The sequence below is a fragment of the Diceros bicornis genome, chromosome 12, assembly GCF_020826845.1.
Source record: "Diceros bicornis minor isolate mBicDic1 chromosome 12, mDicBic1.mat.cur, whole genome shotgun sequence".
In the NCBI taxonomy this organism is placed as follows: domain Eukaryota; kingdom Metazoa; phylum Chordata; class Mammalia; order Perissodactyla; family Rhinocerotidae; genus Diceros; species Diceros bicornis.
Genome location: NC_080751.1, coordinates 50,127,726 through 50,150,473, shown reverse-complemented (window position 1 = coordinate 50,150,473; position 22,748 = coordinate 50,127,726). Strand labels below are relative to the sequence as shown.

At 39.1% G+C, this 22,748-nt stretch overlaps 1 protein-coding gene across 18 annotated transcripts in view; it reads left to right on the top strand.

Moving 5' to 3' along the window:
* LTBP1 (latent transforming growth factor beta binding protein 1) overlaps positions 1–22,748 on the top strand; it is a 381,680-nt gene that overhangs the window by 205,857 nt on the left and 153,075 nt on the right. For all 18 annotated transcript variants that reach the window (XM_058551457.1, XM_058551453.1, XM_058551456.1 and 15 more), the window contains 2 exons: positions 13,896–13,998; positions 18,474–18,545. In XM_058551457.1, coding sequence (XP_058407440.1) covers positions 13,896–13,998; positions 18,474–18,545 — 175 coding nt within the window. The remainder of the gene's footprint in view (positions 1–13,895; positions 13,999–18,473; positions 18,546–22,748) is intronic.

Sequence of the window (22,748 nt, the reverse complement as noted above, 5' to 3'; positions counted from 1 at the left end):
ATCCTCTGGAATCTGACCCATGAAATTGTAGTGAAAAAAGCAACATTGCCCTATGTCAAGAGATGACAAAATGATTCCCCTACTCCGTCCTGCACCTTCCCCCACAATGATGATAGTACTGTTTCTTTTTCTTTCTTGACCTCCCATTTTTTTTTCTCTTGTCCCCTTTTGTGTATAAAAGAATTTATATATAATATTGGATATTCTGTTACAGTGAGATCTCTTTAGGAGATTGTGCACTTATTCTAGTGATAATGCTGTTGTGCAGTTTTGAAATTTCTGTTTTGAAGGAATTGTTTAAAACTAGTTTATGAGCTGCACGAGAATATTAGTCTTTCTTTGATCTTCTGCAGCTCACTCATTTACTGTATTCTTAATGAATCTGAAAGCTTCCAATTCAGTGAGCAGGGATTTGCCACCATTGAGGATATTTAAAATAATGTCTTCAGTCCTGAAAGAATTTGAAAATCGAAACAGAGGACTTGTAAATATTTGAACAAATATTTGAACAAAGCCATGGCTTCAAGGTGACCACTTTGAAAAGGACTGGTTTAGAATGTGTAAGCTTTAATGGGATTGTTAAGACTATGGTCTTAACATTCTGTAGCTTTGGGGTAGGCCTCTTAATAAGATGGCGTATTTTTATAAAATTGATAGCTGATAGAGAACATTCACATTTATGACCTTACTTGACTGTCAAACCAACTTCAAAACAAGGAAAAGTAGGTAGTCTTGTCTCCCATTTACTGAAGTGAAACTTGAGGCTCAGAGAGGTAGGGAACTAGCTTGTGTTGGTATTTCCAACTCCATAACTCTTTTTCCATTTTAGCAAACTCTTCATATTTCTGACTCTCAGTTTCTTCGTTTTTCAAATAATTGGTTTGGTTGAGAAGACTACCAAAGCCTCCTATAGCCCTGCAGTCTTCTGCCAGTGAGATTTTGACATCTTTCTTCTTTTCCACAGTCTTAGATGCCACTGATACTAACTAACATATGCACAGGATCTATGGACAAAACCAACTGTGGAAACATCAAATATAGTCAGTACGTACCTAGAATGATCTCTCAAATCCTCTCTGACTTGAGAGACTCCTCTCAAGTACTGTCTTCTCCAGAAAGCCTTCCAGTTCTTCTTCAACCCACATTGTGCTCTCCTTCCTGAACTCTTCCTGCATTTAGAATCCAGTCTTTCTCACCAGGTTGTTCTTTTCATGAGGGCAGGGCCACTTAAGAACTAAGCTCAGTGCTGGGCCCAGATGAGTAGTCAGTAAATATATTAGTATCAGTCAGGTTAGGCTAGCTTGTGCTGTAGTAATAAAGATGACGAAAGCTTACATTTTTGTATGCCCTAGATGTCTAACAGGTAAGCAGGGGGCTCTGTGCTAATATCTCTCAGGGACTCAGGCTTGATGGTGGTTCCTCCATGTTACTGCTGTGCTATCGCAGCATGGCACATGGCCTCCTCAATTCTTAGAGCAGGGAAGGGAAGTACTTCAAGGGACACTCATTACTTTTTTTGTGTGTGTGAGGAAGATCAGCCCTGAGCTAATATCCATGCTAATCCTCCTCTTTTTGCTGAGGAAGACCAGCTCTGAGCTAACAACTATTGTCAATCTGCCTCCTTTTTTTTTTTCCCCCAAAGCCCCAGTAGATAGTTGTATGTCATAGCTGCACATCCTTCTAGTTGCTGTATGTGGGACGTGGCCGGAGAAGTGGTGCCTCGGTGTGCGCCCGGGATCCGAACCCAGGCTGCCAGGAGTGGAGCGCGCGCACTTAACCGCTAAGCCACGGGCTGGCCCCACTCATTACTTTTCCACAGCCCATTTACAGAATGAGTCACACAGCCCCACCTAACTGTTAGCACTATAGACTGAATTGTAGCCCCCTCAAAATTCATATGTTGAAGTCTTAAGCCCCAATGTGACTATATATTTGGAGATAAAATCTCTATAAGGAGGTAATTAAGATTAAATGAGGTCGTAAGGGTGGGGCCCTGATATGATAGGATTAGTGTTCTTATAAGAAGAGACACCAGAGAGCTCACTCTGCCATGTTGAGGACACAGCAAGATGGCAGCCTCCTACAAGCTGGAAAGAGCGTCCTCACCAGAACCAACCATGCAAGGTCGGTACCTTGATCTTGGATTTTGACTCTCCAGAACTGTGAGAAAATGAATGTTATTTAGGCCCCTGAATCTGTGGTATTTTGTTATGGCAGCTCAAGCAGGCTAATACAGTTAGGGAGCCAGGACATGTGGGGAAGCAAGTGGTTCTTTGGTGAGTAGTAAATGTTCCCACCACGAGTGGTAGAATAATGGTCAAGAGAGACGTGGTTCTCTGCTTGCAGGGAACTAAAGAAACCTGTTAGTATGATTTGTGGCATTCAGTTTTTCTATACTACTTGCAACCAAACTGTAGGTAATTATTAGTTTTGAGTTCTGTGTATTTAGATGAGATGCAGAAAAACTGAAAGCTTAGCCAAATGAGGCACGTGTTACAATTTGCATAGTGCTATGAGGCCCAAAATGTTTTTTGTTCCTTTGTTCCTTTCTACATAGACAGAAAGGAGACTGACAAGCAGTGAAGCTTAATATAGAAAATGTCTCTCAATACAGTTGTAGAAATAAGCATTGGGAAAAATAGGTCTTTGTGTTCATCATTTAGGATCTGGTTACCATAGTAATAATAACCATGCCTGTATGCTCATCTTTATTTCCTCCCTTAACATGAGTCTTTTTAGACACGTCCTTGGTAATAGGATAAATTTCATCATCTCACCGTCTAGTACTAGGATTTATGATGTGATTTGTGTTGTTTTGCTGCAAGGAAAGGCTAACGGGAATTATGATGTCAGAATATAATCATGACAATGCTTAATTATTTTTGCAACTTAAGAATAGCAAGGCACACATATTACAACCTTGTAGACTTGACTGTTGAAATGCTCAAATCATTTTAGAGGTGGGAAAAATAGGCAGCCCAAATTTGATCGTTTATTTAGAAAAGATGTCAAGTAGAATCATAAGTTTCACGCTTAAGAATTTTTTTCCCCTGTATGTTACTTTAAAACCATTTTTGCCTTAGTGTAACTTTTAAAATACCGTTTCATAAACTAAAGTAGTTGTCTGGAATTCCTTGAAGCCCTTGGTTTGGCTTCAGCAGGCTTTAAACAAATACACTGTCAGAAATCAATGTGGATACATTTCCAGCAGTTAATGCCCTAGTCACAGTAGATACTTTGTAAAATCAATAGCCTGAAATATCAGAGGATTATGGTTATATCAGATACCCCAAATGCCTAACATTGTTTTAATTACTCTAATAAAAGAAAGCTGGGTGGACTTTAAAAAAAAAAAACCTTGCCTATAAAGAATGTTCTGCTCAAGCCAAAGAAAATTTTTTACAAGTTCTTTTAGAAAATCTGGAAGTATTTAAGTGTTTTCCTCTTCTTATGAGACAATGCCTGTTATCCTGCCAGTGCTCCATCGTACAATATTCTCCTTTATGATGATGGGCCTTCAGAACAAGTTGATCAAATATGTTGTTCTAGTTGCATTGGTGATAGGGTTCAGGGATTTGGACCCTCTTTCTTATTGGCACATAGATATAAACATATTTAATGTTCTGTTACATGGACATTGAAGAGCTCTCATGAGGTTTTCAAGTTTAATTTGGAGCCATAGTTGGTCCAGAGGCTTGAAGAACACTGTTTTGCTCAGAAGATGGGCAGAAGTCATTTTGCCAGAGTGGAGATGTGTTTATATTATAGTGAAAAGATTGATGATAGGAACAAAGAAGAGCTGTGACAGAAGCTTGGATTAATCCAAACCGTTACATACAGTGAGAACTTTCCCCATAAGGGACCTCATTCTGGTCTGATGAAAAGAAGTCCAAGATTTCCAAAAACAGGATTCACATTCCTCAACCAGATTCATAGTACTCTGGGTGTAGCTTCTGTTCTCCAGAATACCTCAAAGTTTTCTGCCAGAACATTGGAATAAGGTGCTTCTGGGTGTGGGTGGAGGTGAGCATAACAAGTGAACAGGTGGAATAATTTATGGGACACTTGTGCAGTGTGGGTTGATAGACCATAATGTGACTTTGTAATGGGTCACAAGTCACGATATGCAAAATCTGCATTTCATGACCATCTTGAATAGTTTCTGATATTTTGCCTATTGATAATCATCTATCATTCATTATATTTACTTCTTACAATCTGAAAAGGAGTTAAGAACCATGACTATTTTCAGGAAGATAGAGCAGCCCTATTTGTGAATACAGGCTAGCAGGAAAGGGGTGGGTAAGAGGAAGGGTCAAGAAGAGGAGGCGCCTCCTGGTTATCACTGATCAAGTTGGTCTAGGTCAGGGTGTGATGTTAGGACTAGGAAACGTGGCATCATGGAATCTAGTGTATCAACCTGGCAGGCTGATACAACCTGGCAGGGGAACATTTAAGGAACACTGACCTTCACAGGATTGCCCTAACACTGGACACCATTCCACCATAGCTCCCTGGTTATTCTCACCCCTGTACTAGAACTTTCATAAAATCATAGAATTTAGGTACTTCAATGAATATTAGCAATCAGTCTATCCTTAAAATTTTATTGATGAGGAAGCTAAAGTCCAGAGAGGTAAACTAATTTGCTTCACGTCTTGTATTGAGTTTGTGGTAGGTGAAGACTAAAACTGAGGCTTTCTGGTTCCTACTCCAATGTTGTTTCTACTATTCCATCCTGGCTCTTAGGCCATCTCTTCTGGGCATGGAGGATTCACAAGAAACCATAGCTATCTGTATAAGTTGGCTTGGGCTTCCATAACAAAATGCCATAGACTGGGTGGCTTAAACAACCAAAATATGTTCTCATAGTTTTGGAGATTGGAAGTCTAAGATCAAGATGCCCACAGATTGAATTCCTGGTAGGGCTCTCTTCCTGGTTTGTAGTTGGCTACCTTCTCGCTAGGTCCTCACACGGCAGAGAAAGAGAGAGTGTGCTCTGGTTTTTCTTCGTCTACTTATAAGGACACTAACCCTATCACAAGGGCTGCACGCTAATGACCTTATCTAAACCTAATTATCTCCCAAAGGCCCCACTTCCTAATGCCATCCCATTAGGGTCAGGACTTCAACATATGAATTTGGGGGGAGGGCACACAAACTTTCAGTCCATACCACCAGCTGAACACGAAAGGACAGATATATTCTCTGGGACCTGTCATGCTTGGGGGGAGCAGATGCAGAGTGGGCTCCACTGTTTTGGCTCTTCGTGGTCTTGGTCCTCTGGCGACAAGACGTGGCACATGACGAGAAGGATCTTGATGCTTCCAGAGTGAAATCGTATGCTGCTTGCACATTGATATCAACTGGTTGAATTATTGTAATTCAGTGATATGCTATGTTGTGCTTCTTGATTAGAGTTAAAAATGAAATCCGTGAAATTACAAACTCTTGGCAGCATTTATTCCCTGACCATTTCTTTACAAGCCAGAGCACTTTTGTAAAAATCTGAACATTTTTAGCAAAATCTTAATATCTTTTTTCTTTTTTTATTTCTAGATCTAACTTACTTATTTTTACACGTCTCTTTTCCATAAGTTGTATCGATCTGGGACATTGTATATCGAGTAACTGTTAGATTACTTGGTCATTAGTTAGGTAAGTCCAGGTTTTTAAATGAGGGGCCTGGAGGAAGGGTCTAATATTGATTGCAAGCTGAGTGTGTGATGGCCATCTGGCTATCTCATGTAGAATCTGTCTCACATGTGTTGTCTCAGTTTTCTTGAGAGCTCTGTGAAAATAGACATTTTTAGTTCCATTTTATAGAGGAGGAAATAGACAGAGGTTGAGAGTTTTGCCCATGGTCAGGTAGGTGGTAATTGGTAAAGTTAGGATTTGGATCTATGTTGGTCCAACTTCAAAAGCTGTGTTCCTGCCATTTACTCAGTTATGGGTCGTCTTTACACTACTTTGCAATGGGCCCACAGGGAATATGATTATGTGGAGAGGTCAGTTTCACATTCCTAAAGCAATAACTCTGCCAGACATGGAGATGCCTGGGAGTTTGCCTTATGTTGGGATTTTTCTTCTTAGGGACAGTATTTGTTGGGGAAAGAGATCATTTGTGCTGGACTTAAAAGCTCCTTTCTGCTCTTTGAGGAGAAGTATAAACAATGGGCCTTTAATAATTATCCAATTTCATATTTTGGTCCTCTGATTACTGATCATGTTGACCTTAAATATAATTTATTCCCTTTTTCCTCATGAATGATATACATCTCAATTTTTTTTTTTTTTTTTACTATTGAGGGGAACTACCAGATGTAGAAAACTATGCTTTTATAAAAACACTTAATCTTTTCCTCTTCCTCCTTCTTTTGATCAATATTTCTGTGTTTGCCATTACTTCAAAGATATCAAATGTTTCACTGGAAGCAATCCAAAACTTTTCTGGGGAAAAGGAGCTGTGATGCTTCCTTTCCCCTGTCCCCTGATTAATTTTGATATCCAACCACAAATCAAATCCCAAATTTGGAAAATTCTCCATTGCTTAGCTCCACCTCATTCTCTGACTTTCCCCACCTACCCTCTCTGTTCCTTCGTATTTGGCCTGCCTTCCTCTGTCCTTCCCTCCCCACATACCCGCCCTGGGGTCCCTCCCGGTTGGTAGTCAGTTTTGGGCTTAACTAGAGCTGCTCCATCTCTTTGGAATCTCTCTCCCTAGTCCAGCCATTGAGTCACTGCCTTATTTCAGCTCTTGCCTAAACACAGTCCTGCATACTCTTGTAAGAGTTGCAATGAATCAGCCTTCTTTCTCCTTTCATGTTTTACTTAAGTGCAATCTCTAGGAGCATTTTAAAAATCTGTATTACTTTAACACTTTGTTTTGTTTATTTGTTCCTTTGGCTCCAGTGCCTTATTCTCTTTGGAAAACGTTCTTTATTCAAACTCAAAGTATTTTATACTTTATTGTATACTGGTTCCTGATAACAAAATAAAATGAGTTACATACGTGTGATAAGGATAATTCATAAGAATATTTGAATATTATCGTTTTTAAATGTCTTAAATAGTAAGACTAAATAGTGGGTCCTTGACATGGTGGCCATCTTCATGGAGTAGTCCTTTTACTAGTGAAATATGTGAACTCTTTTTTTTTTTTTATAATTTTTATTTATTTATTTTTCCCCCAAAGCCCCAGTAGATAGTTGTATGTCATAGCTGCACATCCTTCCAGTTGCTGCACGTGGGACGTGGCCCCAGCATGGCCAGAGAAGCGGCGCCTCGGTGCGAGCCCGGGACCCGAACCCGGGCCGCCAGCAGTGGAGCGCGCGCACTCAACCGCTAAGCCACGGGGCCGGCCCTGTGAACTCTTTTAATAAATGTATCCTGAGAGCCTAGCAATTGGCCAGTACTTTAACACTTTATAGATTGTACCCACACAGGCTCAAGCTGAGGAGGACGGATGGCAATGCAGCCCATTTTCTTCTTACCAAATGCTATGTCCTGGTGCAGAAGACATCCCAAAAGGTCACCTTTTTCTAGTCCCCACACAGGGACTAATGGGATAAAGGCAGCCCTGCTTGGACCTGCTTCATTTAATCTCACTGTAGTCCTTTGAAGTTGGGCTTTTTGTCCCATTGTCCCTTACTAGCCAAGAGTAGGCTGGACGATTTATTGAACATTTCACTGCTCATCTGAGAGAGCTGGGATTTAGATCCATGTCTAATGGTTCCAATCCAGCACTCTTTTCTTTTCCCTAAGGCTGAGTCTTCCTTCCCCAGAACCTGGCATAGTGCGGGAAACATTCTTGAAATGAGGATATCATGGGTACCAGTGATTTTAAGGTATGAAAATTGAATCTCATGAAACCACACTCCAATATTTATCACAACCTCTTCAAGTTATTGTTCATCTCTGAAGTAACTCCAGAGGTGAATTTTTTTTTTTAATTTTTTGTTTGCTGCAGTAACATTGGTTTATAACATTGTATAAATTTCAGGTGTACATCATTATACTTCTATTTCTACATAGATTACATCATGTTCACCACCCAAATACTAATTACAACCCATCACCACACACATGTGCCGAATTATCCCTTTCGCCCTCCTCGCTCCCCACTTCCCCTCTGGTAACCACCAATCCAATCTCTGTCTCTATGTGTTTGTTTATTGTTGTTATTACCTACTACTTAATGAAGGAAATCATACAGTATTTGACCTTCTCCCTCTGACTTATTTCACTTTGCATTATACCCTCAATGTCCATCCATGTTGTCACAAATGGCTGGATTTCGTCGTTTCTTATGGCTGAGTAGTGTTGCATTGTGTATATATACCACATCTTCTTTATCCATTCGTCCCTTGATGGGCACTTAGGTTGCTTCCAAGTCTTGGTTATTGTGATAACGCTGCAATGAACACAGGGGTGCATGTATCTTTATGCATTGGTGTTTTCAAGTTGTTTGGATAAATACCCAGCAGTGGAATAGCTGGATCATATGATAGTTCTAGCCTTGATTTTTTGAGGAATCTCCACACTGTTTTCCATAGTGGCTGCACCAGTTTGCACTCCCACCAGCAGTGTATGAGAGTTCCCTTCTCTCCACATCCTCTCCAACACATGTTGTTTCCTGTCTTGTTAATTATGGCCATTCTGACGGGCGTGAGGTGGTATCTCATTGTAGTTTTGATTTGCATTTCCCTGATAGTTAATGATGCTGAACCTCTTTTCATGTGTCTGTTGGCCATCTGTATATCTTCTTTGGAGAAATGTCTGTTCAGGTCTTTTGCCCATTTTTTAATTGGGTTGGTAGTTTTTTTGTTGTTGAGATGCATGAGTTCTTTATATATTTTGGAGATTAAGCCCTTATCAGATGTATGGTTTGCAAATATCTTCTCCCAATTGTTAGGTTGTCTTTTCGTTTTGTTGATGGTTTCCTTTGCTGTGCAGAAGCTTTTTAGTTTGATGTAGTCCCATTTGTTTATTTTTTCTATTGTTTCTCTTGCCCGGTCAGACATGGTGCTTGAAAATATGTTGCTGAGACCGATGTCGAACATAGGCGTACTGCCTATGTTTTCTTCTGGAAGTTTCATAGTTTCAGGTCTTACACTCAAGTCTTTAATCCATTTGGAGTTAATTTTTGTGTATGGTGTAAGGTAAGGGTCTACTTTCATTTTTGTGCATGTGGCTATCCAGTTTTCCCAACACCATTTGTTGAAGAGACTTTCTTTCTCCATTGTGTGTTCTGGGCTCCTTTGTCAAAGATTAGCTGTCCATAGATGTGTGGGTTTATTTCTGGGCTTTCAATTCTATTCCATTGATCTGTGTGTCTGTTTTTGTGCCAGTACCATGATGTTTTGGTTACTATTTTGAAATGAGAGAGTGTGATACCTCCAGCTTTGTTCTTTTTTCTCAGGATTCCTTTAGCTATTCGGGGGTCTTTTGTTGTTCCATATAAATTTTAGGATTCTTTGTTCTATTTCTGTGAAAAATGTTGTTGGAACTTTGATAGGGATGGCATTGAATCTATAGATGGCTTTAGGAAGTATGGACATCTTAACTATGTTAATTCGTCGAATCCAAGAGCATGGCATATCTTTCCATTTCTTTGTGTCTTCTTCAATTTCTTTCAGCAGTGTTTTATAGTTTTCTGTGTACAGCTCTTCAGAGGTGAATTTTTAATTGACAAAAAATGTGTAAGCCTTGGTTGCCAAATGATAAGTTTTGAACTATCATTCTAGATCATATATTTATAGGGAGACCTAATAAAACTGTGATCACAGCTTCACTTGGAGTGTCAGGAAAGTGCCATATTACATCAAAACTGAGGTTGAAGTCTGCAGATAAGTATTCTCAATTAGGCCAAGATTTAGAAAAGTACATTATCCTGCAATCTGTTAATTCTTGGCAATGTTTAAAAATTAAAAGTTTTCACACTATTGCTCGTAATAATTTTTTGTTGTAAAAGTGATAACATAAACATTCATGGAGTAATTGTAATGATTTTTAAATAGCCTTACCTACTGAGGCCTAGTGCTAATAAAGATAGGAAGGGTCAATGAGTCTTCTAAGAATGTTGGTCAGTGCACTGGTGAATTAGGACTGGGAGTAGCTCTATTTGTTTTCTCTTTTCCATTTCGTTTGCATAAATCCTGTAGGAGGAGGCTCAGACTGGGGTGAGCATCTCTGGAGATGTTGATAAAACAGAAGAGATAAGCCACAGGAGATGATTAGGAAGCATTTGCCCAGACATGGTCCTGTTATAGATGTGAGAGCAACAGAAGCACTTGAGATTGGCTCTAGTGTGCAGTAATTTGCATTTCCTAAATTGAGAAATGCAGCCTATCCGTTTATATTGAACATAGAACCCTAGACTTGGCAGAAATCATGAGTCGTCTACTTCATATCCTGGGCATTCCTGAGAGATGGTCCTCTAGCCTCTATTCCTAGTGAAGACGGCAGCATCTTCCACTGTTGAGGAGCATTAACTGTTGTAAAGGTCTTTTGCTTTATGAGTTAAATCCTCTCTTCCTATGATTTGCAGCTGTTAGTCCTGCTAATACCTTCATCTTGCAACTAGCTTCAGGCAACAAGCTTGTTTATCATATCTGAACTCTGCTATCATAGCTACACATAGTCGTCTTATCTCTGCCTTCTTCAGTTGATATTCACAGGACCTGGTTGCCAGAATCTTCATTGTTCTGTTTGCACTGCTCTAGGTGGGTCAAGAATTTGGGGAATCCTAGCATGGATGTATGGGATTATAGTGTCCCCTAATCTGCAGCCCGAGGTTGTATGAACTTATTGAGGAGCTATATAGCAAATTGCTCATTTGACAGGATAGATTTTTCCTTCTGACTTGAAATAGCTCAATATTGGGTTGTAAATTTAGCACATTTCTCCTAGATGGCTTATACATAAGATATGGCTTGAAATGAGACAGGCTTTCTCTGAGAATGTGGTGAATGACTCACATAGGAGAAATTCCATTTGTGTCTTTAACTTGTAAAAATCACCTCAGTCTGGGCATGAAAGTGTGGTTAGGCAAAATTGGTCTATGTCCATGTGATTATGTCTTATGGAGAAGCAGAATCTACCAGTCTGAGGGAAGGACCTGCCGAATTCTAACATGCTATTCTATGTGGTTCTCTCCAATATGGCCTTTTGGTGTGGAGAAGAGAAAATCCTTTTTCTACCTTCCTTTCCTCTAGATACTTCTACACACAGGTAAGACTTAGTGGTTTTGGGTTGACTCTTGTGAGAGAGCCCTGCATATCGCCACAAGGATCTCTCTGGTGGAGTTTCTGGCTATACATTGAAGTCTCTTCATAGTTAAATAACTAAAGGGGCATACATGAAACTTTGTGCCTTGTTATAAGCCTAACTTCATGCCTTGCAGTCTATTCTCATGCTGTACAGACCCAGTTTTGAGAGGAACACACAGTGTCGTGGTACCACCTACGCCACCATTTATTTAATCTATTTGGATGGCTTGTGCTGCTCTTGGCTATGGACCTGCAAAAACAAAGCCATTGGATAAAGCAGTCTGAATACTGTAATGAAAACCTTGTACCTTTTTTGAGACCTGGTAGAGAGAGAAATGATTTATTTTTTCCCTACCAAATAAAACATTCTAGAAATCCAAGGTGAAAATTGGATTTTAACTGCTACTAAAATTTTGAGCATATAAAATCAGTGAGTGTTGAGAGTTTTACTTAAGAGAAGAACCTAAAGAGTCTGGTACAAAAATGATCTACATATGATGTGCACTGGTGTCTTACATAAATCTGATTGATAAAACTGGAAATAAACATTAAGCACATTTTGGCAGCAGATTGCAACAGTGGAGCCCTCTGTGTTCTTAACATAATCATTTTGTTTCCAGTCTTATGCCTGGAGCGTTGTTCCTTCTTCCGTGCTTCATATTTCAGATTTAAGCCTTCTGTGATTAAGCTGGAGGAGTCTGGGAACTACCTGAATCCAGCCAGTACGTGCCTTTCTTCTCTCAGGTTCTCATTTGTTCGTGTGTTCACCCTCCCTCCCTGTCTCATCCTCTCTCATCTCCCCATCTCATCATATACTATTTTTGGAGAGCGCACAACATCCTGTCAAAATTATTAAAAGCCTTAAAAACCTAAGGACTTCAAAGCTATGATGTAACTAAACTTCATTAACTGTACTGGACCTTCTCTCGTTTTGTTTTACAATTTGGACATGTAGTTACTTAGAACCGCATTCAGAATGTTGCATGCCTGGACCCAGCTGGAAAGAAGTACTGTCTCTGGAGGACTGCCAGGTGACTGGTATCTACTGTCTGCTGCTCTTCTAAGGGTCACCACCTGCCCAGTGGTGTCATTGTATTCCGCCAGCTGGCCTGGGCGTGTCTGCTGATTTCCGTTGGTTTTCACAGAGCCACTGCTCGCCTGGGTGGACTGCAACTAGTTTGTTTGTTCCTTCCTTCCGCATTCGTCCAGCGTTTGCCATGTATACTGTGTAGTGGGATAGAAAGAGAAATAAGATACATTTGTATTTAATTAAAATGCATAGCAGAGGCAGTGGCACTGTGTAGAAAGTGCTGTGGAGCAAAGAGGAGGGAAGAACTCGCTGAAGCTAAGGAGACACGAGGCTTCGCAGTGACGATTCTTCAGAGCTGGGGCTTACGGGATAAAGAAAGTTAATCTGGGCAAAGGAAAAAGGAGGGTTATTCCAGAGAGAAGAAAGAGCTTTTGGAAAGACATAGTTTGTTCAGAAAATAAGGGGTCCCTTGGCGTATCGGAAAGATGGATGTACCGAGGTGGAGGGGACAGAAAGAAAGTAAAAAATATTGTCTAAGGCAGGAATAGGAAGGACATTAATTATCATGCTGCCGAGTTTGCAGTCTTCAGACAGTGGAGAGTCACTGAAGGTTTTAATCAGAGTAGTAATGTGATCAGATTAGTCTTTGGAAAGATGGCTCTGGAAACCGTTGGGAGGATTTTGTAGAGGTTGAGGTAGAGGAAGGCAGAATGACCTCTTAGATCTGGAGGCTGGGCTTAACCTACAGAGTGGGGATGGAGAGTCAGGTGGCCCTCCCTGCACGACTGGCCTTGGGGTCAGTACACAGAGCAGGATCTGTTTTCCTAGACCTTTCCCAACCCTATTGAGTTGGTCTAACTTTAGGCCCCTGCCTCTCAGCTTCTTCTGACCTCTTGTGATTAATCAGGAGATGAGATGAGTCTTTACGTTTGATTGATTAACTCATGTTGCTCCAACAGCCTCTAAGCTTGGCTCTTCTGTCTGCTGGCCTTGCTTAAACTTGCCAGCGCCTTCTCAGCTTGGCTGACCTTCCTGGGCCAGACCGCTTGGCTGCCTGGAGCCCTCCTTTCTGCCAGAACTGATCTGGCTCAGCCGATGATCATTTCTTGTACTGTCCTTTCCTGTCCTGTTCCTGCCCAGGCCTTGGTGTTATAGGGAGACTGAAAGCCACTTGTAGATGGGACCTGTGCCACATTCTCAGGGTTTACACACATGCCACCCTCTTATAATTCTGTTCCCTGACGATCCACGGCAGAGATTCAGAAAGTTTATATTGCTCTTTTAAGTGTTGAAGTTCTTATTAAGAAAAAAAAGCCATTGAAAACTTAAGTTTTATAAAGTGCTTTGAGCAGTGACAGATTTTCATAAGGCTCTAAAATCGCCAAGAAGCTCTTAGAATATGCTTGTTCGTTTTAGTGTCATATTGATTCTGTTCTGATGTTTTGTTTCCAAGTTTTAGAAGTTTTGTTTTTCCTCTCTAATTGTGTCGATAACAAAGGAGCTCGTTAATAATGTGACTGTGAAGCCCAGCAGTGCTCCGGAGCTGGGCATTGTGCGCTCAGTTAACCTTCGTATTTCCTACCTCATCATTGCAGTGTGGCAAAGCGCTCCCTGGCCTTTCAAAGCAGGAGGACTGCTGTGGAACCGTGGGTACCTCCTGGGGCTTTAACAAATGCCTGAAGTGCCCCAAGAAGCCGTGTAAGTGACGTTTCATCATTCCTTTGCAGGTTAATGTAGCGTATCTGTTTCCTTGTGATTACTGTTTTAATCGTGACACATTAGACTTTAAAAGAACTCTTACTGAATTCTAGAACATAGTGCTATAATTTGCTTTTCCAGCAAGCTTGCAAGTCTGAGAAAGCTTTCGTATCAATTCTGGTTTTTGTCTTTTTTCTTTCTTTTTTGGGGAAGATCAGCCCTGAGCTAAGATCCATTGCCAGTCATCCCTTTTTTGCTGAGGAAGATTGGCCTTGAGCTAACATCCGTGCCCATCTTCCTCTACTTTATATGGGACGCTGCCACATGGCTTGATAAGTGGTGTGTAGGTCCGCACCCAGGATCTGAACCTGTGAACCCTGGGCTGCTAAAGCAGAGTGCGTCAACTTAACTGCTATGCTAGCAGGGCCGGCCCCTCAAATGATAAGCCCAGTTATCATTTGCCTTCTCCAGTTGGATTACTTACTTAAAAAAAAATCTTTTAAGAGGTGATAAACTAAAATGGGCTCTTTTTTGCTCAGGTAAGGAGAAAATAAGATATCTTTAAAAAATAACAAATGTTTCAAATCCTAAAAAAGTCAGTGCAGTTGTTATTTTTTAGGGTAAATTCCTTAAATGAGAATTTTAGGGTAAATTCCTTGAATGAGAATTTTATTAATAGCCACAACTTTTGTTATAGTCTCTCTCTCTCTCTCTCTCTCTCTCTCTCTCTCTCTCTCTCTCTCTCTGGCCCTGTTGTAGTTTTTCTTATACTGGAAGTTTTTAAATTTCACTTTAAAAAAAGCTAAAGTGGAGAAATGATTGATGGCTGATTTGTGAAAGAGAAATTTATACTCACTAGGACACCGTATTTTCCCTTTTCTTCTCAGTCACTACTTTTATATTATAATAGTTCTCAGCGACATGAATCTGTATTGATACTTGCATGCTTTGGTCTATAAAGTCTATTTTTCAGAACCTGTTGATTTGAGTAAATTCAGATTTACATCTTTCTGTTACTTCCTTCTCAATTATAGTTTGTATTTTTAGTTTTTTAATATAGCGTTAACTCTGGATTACTGACCTCTAATAAATATTTTTTTGAAAGGCAGAGGTAACTTGTTTCGAGTTTCTTTTTTTTTTACACTTATTCATCACGTTTCTGCCAAGAAAGCAAGTGATATTTTTCTCTGTCATCTTCCTTTGCCTTCTATAACTGAAGATTTTTATAGTTGTTTTTTATACTTTATTCTGCAAGGAATTTTTCATTTGCTTTGATTGTATAATTTTTATTTACTCTTCTTAAACATATATTGATTTGATTGATACTCTCAACTGCTTTTTAAACTTACTCTCTGAAAAATCTAGAATCTGTCATCTTGGAATCACCACTCCATATGTCTTTCTTATACTATCTGTTCTTCCATCGTCGTAATAATTGATTATCTCTGATTTGGACTTCCTTGTCTCTCAAACTTACATGTTCTCTAAATCTTATGCCTGAAGTTTCACTTATTTTCTTGATGTTGCTCCTATCTTTTTTTAGAGAACCAATTTACAGAAACAGCCACAGTTTCTGATAATTAATGAATTCTTCATTTAGGGGGAAAAAACCACACAAGTGAGGACGTTCAGTACTGAGAGAATGTCCCCAGTGGGCTTTCTACACTAAGTAGATAATGATTTGCAATGTGGATTTCCAGCAAATGAGTTGAGTGTGATGGTCCTTCCTCACTGAAAGATCCATTTGCCTAAAATTATTCTGGCAACCTAACCAAAGGGATATCTAGGAGACATTTGGTATGATTTAAAGAGCATGGAGTTTGGCGTTAGGTAGACCTGAGTTTGACTCCCAGCTTTGTCATTTGCTGTTGAGTCTTTTGGATCATGAAACAAGAGTCTATATCTAAAATGTTGAAGAAGCGTTACTTTTTTTTTTTTTTTTTTTAACTGCCTGCCCTTGATTTACTATGTAAGTTTTCCGTAGGAATATTGCAGAAGGTGGTGTGTTTCCCACTGCTAGGTCTAAGGACTGAAAAAAGAGAAGCCGGTCTGACAACTTTATTTTGGGGCTAAGTTGATGTTCTCTAATACTTTTTCCATCTTATCTCTTATTTTTCTTTTTCATTTCTCCCGTTCTCTGTGTATCTTTTGCTTAGCTTCTTCTTTTGCCTCTCTTTTCCACATTCCAAAGTTGCAAGGCAGAATTTAGGGGTAAAGGGAATCATAGCTGCTTTTGTTTGTTTGTCTTAATCCCTAACTTCTATTCCTATCCTTTTGTCATTTTTATCTAGAATTGCATCATACGGGTATAAATTCACTGCTTTATATGGTTTTTTTAAACTCTTTTAATTTGATAATAATTTAAGTAGAATGTGAAAGTACAAAATTGCTATCACTTTTAACTAAATTCTGATGAAAATAAATTCATATGTTGGCTCATTTAATATATAAAATTGAGGAGATCAATTCCACTTGGGAAGGGCAATGTGGATTATTAATGAAGTAAACTGTTAACATTTTGACATGTACTCCATTTGTGCCGTTCTAAGTGACTCAGTCCCAAGAAACACATTCAGGGTCACATTCTTCCTGTGTCATTTGAAAACTTTCCTTTCCTTGGTTGGTACTACTCTCTAAATCATATTCGTTTTGGAAGAGAGCAGACTTTCCTTGGCTTTATATGCTATGGTTTTGTGTTCCATGCCTTTTTTTCCTCACTCAAAGTACTTCAGACTTCAGTTTTCAAATGGCTTTTATTTAATGTTTGAAGTTTTTGTTTAGCCATATACAGAAAGACCTTTCATTGTCGATCAGTTTTTACTGTGAAAACTTAATTTTAAATCTGCAAATGATTTCATTAGTCTGTAATCTACTAAAAATGTACTTAGCATGAACAAGTCACTTGTCCTTTAAAAGTTTTTAGAAGAAAATTAACATTGAATCCTAAGCTGAGGAAGACTTTAAGAGATCGTCTGGTCTGGCTCTCTGCCTTGATGTAGATGACTGTTGAAACTTTTTTTTAAAGGAGATATTCTCTCTCTTTTGCCTTTGGACAATTCACAGACAGAGATCCCACAATCCCTGTAGGCAACCTGCTCCAGAGTGTCTTCATTATGTGGGACAAGACTAGACATTCGGCCACCGTGCTGACTGGGGTAACGCCACATGTGCCAGCCTCTCTCTCCTTTTAACTCACTGTTCTGAGACTCCTCACTTTAACTGTTTTATGGCATTCAGAAGGACCTGAAGAGAGGGGAAATATGGCAAAGAAAGGAAGTGAAGGAGGAGAGGTACATTGCTAGTAAATGTTCACACTGTTCCATTAGTGATGAGAATAAAGAGCCTGTGTTAGGGGCAAAATAATTTTATTTTCCAAAGGAAAATTTCCTTTTTACTTTCAACTTTGCCTTTTTACTCCTTGTTCAGGTTGTTTTAGTGGTCTAACCATCCATCCTACTTGGATCACAGTCCATTTTCTGTGGCTCGTTATCTTATAAATTATTCTTAATAAGAGAATACCTTATTGCAGGAAGTAACAATGACTTCTGTCATTTAGTGAGTGCTTACTTTTGTCAGGCACTGTGGTAGGCATTTTGCATAAATTATCTCTAAACTCCACCACAACCCTGATCTGTTCAGTAGATGTGAATACTCCCATGGTACAGAATTGCAACGTGAAACCCAGGAAGCTTGTCTCCCAAGGGTGCAGAGTTACTGATAAGCAGACCCAAGATGTGAACCTAGATCAGCTTGGTCCTAGAACTTAATGCTGTATCCACTATGCCAAAAAGTCTCTCAGGTCTCACTTTAGAGTGTCAAAATTTCAGTGAATAGGATTTTGTTTATAAGTTGGTTACTGCAACATTTGTATCGTTGATGAGTTTTCTGAGTGATGAACCATACAACTGATCACGTCTCCTAGCTTCCTCGCATTACCACCTATTCTTTTCAGGTTCATAGTGGTAAGAATCAGCTCATAACTAGAATACGTGAGCCTATAATTAAGGCAAGCATATAATTTATTGTCTAAACTGGGACACTTTTGAGAGTGAAATGGAGCGCTGTTAATGAACAAGCATAACCCGGGACTGTCCCAGGCAGACCAGGAAATATAGTCTCCCTACCTATGATAAGAAAATTCAAATGCCTGTAGCAAATCAGTGGGGAGAAATAGATCCTTTGTAATATAAATAATAAATCACAAATTGGAAGAAAATATAAAATAGTCTTACGATTTTTTTCAATTGTCAGTAAATCTTGATTATGTTAACTAATTGGGACTATATTGCAAAATATGAAGTATACTGAAAAACAAGGATAATGTGAAAGAAATTTGGATGTACATTGAATTGGTATCTTAGAAATGAGTAAGTAAGACCGCTGATGTCTTAAATGGCTTTGGTTATCAGATATAGTAGTTTAGGATTAAGAATTTAAACTAAGCATATAACAAAGAATTATTTCTTCCCTTACAGCTTATCATGGCTATAACCAAATGATGGAATGTCTACAAGGTTATAAGCGGGTTAACAACACCTTTTGTCAAGGTAAGGTTAACTGAATTCCTTGGTATGAACTCAACAGTTGTTTTGGCTTTTCAGAAATCTGAGTTGTTTCGCCAAGGTTTGGTCATTAGCCCAGCGTGTGAAGGTCACACAGTGAACCACCTCCTGCTCACTCCATTTAGCTATAAGGAAATATAGAGGTTTAGTGTATGGTTGCTAGAATTGCTTCACTACCGTTTAAACATGATGAAACTTTTTTTCCTTCTATTAATTTGTGATGAAATCCACAGGAGATTTGTTTACGTTGTGGAGCATTCTGTGGTTCCATGCTCATCACCTGTTGTACATGCCTGGACACCTGTGTGTGCACACATGAGCACACACATGTACCTAGCAGTACTACTTCTTTGCTGACACGTGATTTGGCGGCTTTTTTCCTCTCATCACAATATTGCTGGCCGCCTTGAAATATTCAGGTATTAAATAGCAGAGTGAACACACGTTTCCTAAGCAATGGGTAAAACTGTAGCTAAATGTGAAATGCCCTGAGTGCTTTGGCTCAGTCTCTTTTGAATCATACAGTGGAGTGGTACAAGCAGGGAGAGCCTCAGATCATTTAGCCCAGTGTCTACACTTTACAAATGAAGACATTCAAGCCCAGACAGGTTAAGTGACTTTTCTGTGGCTAAATAGAGCTGAGGTTGTAACTCAGGTTTGTTTACCAATGCCTAGTTTGGTACTCATATGTGATACCAAATTTTGTTTCAGTTACTTTGTGAGATGTTCAATTAATGCTCCTAATTTCTCCTTACATGTGTAGGAGGGAGGTGTTATTAGTAACTTGAAAATATGGGTACATTGAAATAAAGAAAAAGCCTCCAAGAGTCTTATTAAACCAAAATCCATGACTGAAGCCAGCATGTGGTCTGGGGCTCTGTGTCCTTGACCTGTGTGTGTTTGTAGGGCAGAGTAGATTAAGATAGTGTTACAAAAAAAAAAGATTAATCCCTGTTAAAATGGTTCATGTCAAGGGAATATCTTAATTACCTGAGAATTTTCTCAAGTAAATTGTCTGTTCCCTACTGCATCTGTTGAACTTTTATCGTTTGTAGAGCTTTTGCTGACTTAAAGAATTTTCTTTGGAAATGCACTTAAGTATATCATGCCTTTAAAAAGTTTTGCCTTAAACTATTATAAGCCCTCATCATATGTGGAAGAATGCTGGGTAAGTTAGAGTTAATGCTCAAGGAGAGGGCACCCAAGACACTTTTTGAGAAACATCTGCAAACCTTAGTAACGTGGGAATAATGGATTAATCAACATTATTTAAGAATCAGTAGAATTTAAGATATCATTAAGAGATTGTATTAAACGGATGGAGGAATGACTGGGTAAATGAATGAGTAGATGGCTAAATGTATATTCTACAGTGTAAACCAAGTTATTTTTTCACAGATTTGGCTAAAAAGCTATATGAAAAGCCCTACTCCATTTTTAGGATGCGTTAGTTAGAAGCAGAATGAGCAGGGCATTGGAAGTAACAACCTTGTCCTCTGCCAATCAGACTGAATTTGGGGTTTGGGTGTTTGGTGTTCGTTGTCTTTTGGCTAATAAAGTCAACCAGGCTTGTGAAGGGCCTGGGAACATGAGATTGTTTAGCCTGGACAAGTGCAGACTGAAGAGAAATATCATGGCTGCATTATAAACATGTCTTTAAATGTTTGTAAATATGCCTTTAATGTTTAATTAGCTGCCCTACAAAACAAGACATAATTTTATGAGTTGCTTCAAAAGCCAAAGACAATAGGATGGAGTTACAAGGAGGCATATTGACAACAACTACAAGCAAACTTTTTCTGTGGAATAGAGTACCCCAACTCTGTGTGAAACACCTTTGGAAGTGCTGAGCTTCCTGCACATAGATGTGATCCAACAGATACGTAATAACTGTTGACCAGGGATGCTACAGGGAATTTCTGTCCTGTGTTGTACTTAAGGTTAGATGACTCTGTAGGTACATTCCAGTTCTCTGATGCTATCATTACTCTCTTGCCTGGGATAGAGGCTGTGTGTGAGAAGAAAGAAATGACATCTTGGGCTGTCACACAAGTTTTAGCCCCTAGACACATAGTTTCCTGAAGTGTCCCCTGTGATTAGGCATGTCTGCTTGCTCCATTAGACTGCACACAGAAGAGGATCCTTTTTTATCCTGCGCTGTTCTAATCCTGCATGGCTAATTGTTAGATACTCTCCAGAATGTCAGATGCTAGTCATTTCTCTGAATGTCAAATGATAAAGAATATATATGTTTTCTTTGGGTGAGGTGGGATTTGGACATTATTAATCCCGATTAGAAACTGAGACACAGAGAGAGTAAGTAACTTCCCCAAGATCACACAGATATTAAGAGGCCCAGTCAGGATTTGACTCCCAAACCATCTCTGTTTCTATGTGTTGCATGGCCTCCTTTACCATTTTATATATATCTGTAAAATATTACTAATGTAGATGCTAGGTAATTAGAACAGAAGATATGCCACCTATTGTGAGAGCTAATAGAAATCAAAGCAATTAGGGCCGGCCCCGTGGCTTAGCGGTTAAGTGCGCGTGCTCCGCTGCTGGCAGCCTGGGTTCGGATCCCGGGCGCGCACCGCCGGATGCACCGCTTCTCCGGCCATGCTGAGGCCACGTCCCACGTACAGCAACTAGAAGGATGTGCAGCTATGACATACAACTATCTACTGGGGCTTTGGGGGAAAAAAATAAATAAACAAAATTATAAAAAAAAAAAAGAAATCAAAGCAAGTAATATTAATTTGGTTTTGTTTAATAAGAAAGGATGGTTATCTAATATATTCCTTTTACTAGCTGGTTCAAGGATCTCTAACAGTTCATATTCATAAAAATGCCACTATAGAAGTGGAAGTAATCACTTGCTATCTCTTTTATAAAAATAGAATGGAGACTCCTTGCAATAATTGAGTTTTGTTTTATTTTCCTCTCCTGGTATGGCTGGCATGCAGTGACGTTTAGCAAGTTTTGTTCATACTGAGCACATCAAATGGTTCCATCTCGGTCAATTGCACTGATGGTCAGTAACACCAAATCCTTGCTTATGTTTGTCTCAGGAGGATATTTGCAAAACAATGTTACATTTTTTTGGCGTGGATTCTGGAGTGAAGTATCACAGAAAATTCTGTTTCGTGGTGCCTCAAGAAAGCACCACTAAATTACATGACAGAGAAGATTGACTCATAAAGTAATATGATTTCGTTAAGCATAAGCTATTGAAATTGCTTTTGAGAAAAGGACTTAATTTCACTCCCTTTGTGATATTGTGGGCTAGTAAAATTAAATAGAACTTTCTCACATTACATATCTACACTCAGTTTTCTTAGAGCCTTGAAGCTTTTTGATTCTGTTATCCTGAAGTTTTTCAAAAGGAACGCATTAAGCATCTAATTACTTGTGTGTTCCACATTGTTCTTACAGTTTAATGTCTTCTCAGTTTACAAAGCACATTTAAAATTAAAGTGATTAATAACTAGAATTACATTATTTCCTTCACCTAAGTGAACTAATGTCCTGAAACAACTTTTACTAATGTGCTCTCAGTAACAAAGAACCAACTGTGCACAAGTTAATTTGAGGAGCTTTGAAATAATTGCCCTCAAAGTTGTTTTTTTTCCTCCTCTCTAGCAGTGCTGCAATTATCTTTTCAAAGGAATGATTTATTGCGTATACACACATGGAGCTCTAAAACCTGCCTCACTACCCTCAACATTATGGAATTGTTATAATATGCTTCATTTATCATAACAAACAATACACTTATTTCCTGGTGGATCTAGAGCAGCATTCGTCATTTGTCATTTGATTATTATGCTAGAGGTTTGATGTAGAATGAGAATTAAATGAAATAATACCTCATGAAAAGGGTGTTAATAGGAACTCCTCCTTTGCTACTTCTCTACTCTACAGCTCAGTGCTTCCCTGCATTCTGAGTACTCTCACTTGCCATAACTTTGCCACGAGATAAATGAGTTCGTAAATTAGGTGTTAATCTAAGTTTCAAAAATAGAATTTGTTTCTGAAAGTACTTGGGGACCAATCTATTTAGTGAAATCTTTTGTTAAAAGCAAGTATCTCTTTTGATATACTAAAATCACCCCATTCATGAGTTTATAGTATAAAATCAACTTAGTATTATTTTCCAAATTTTTAGCCTGTGTCCAGGTGCTGTGG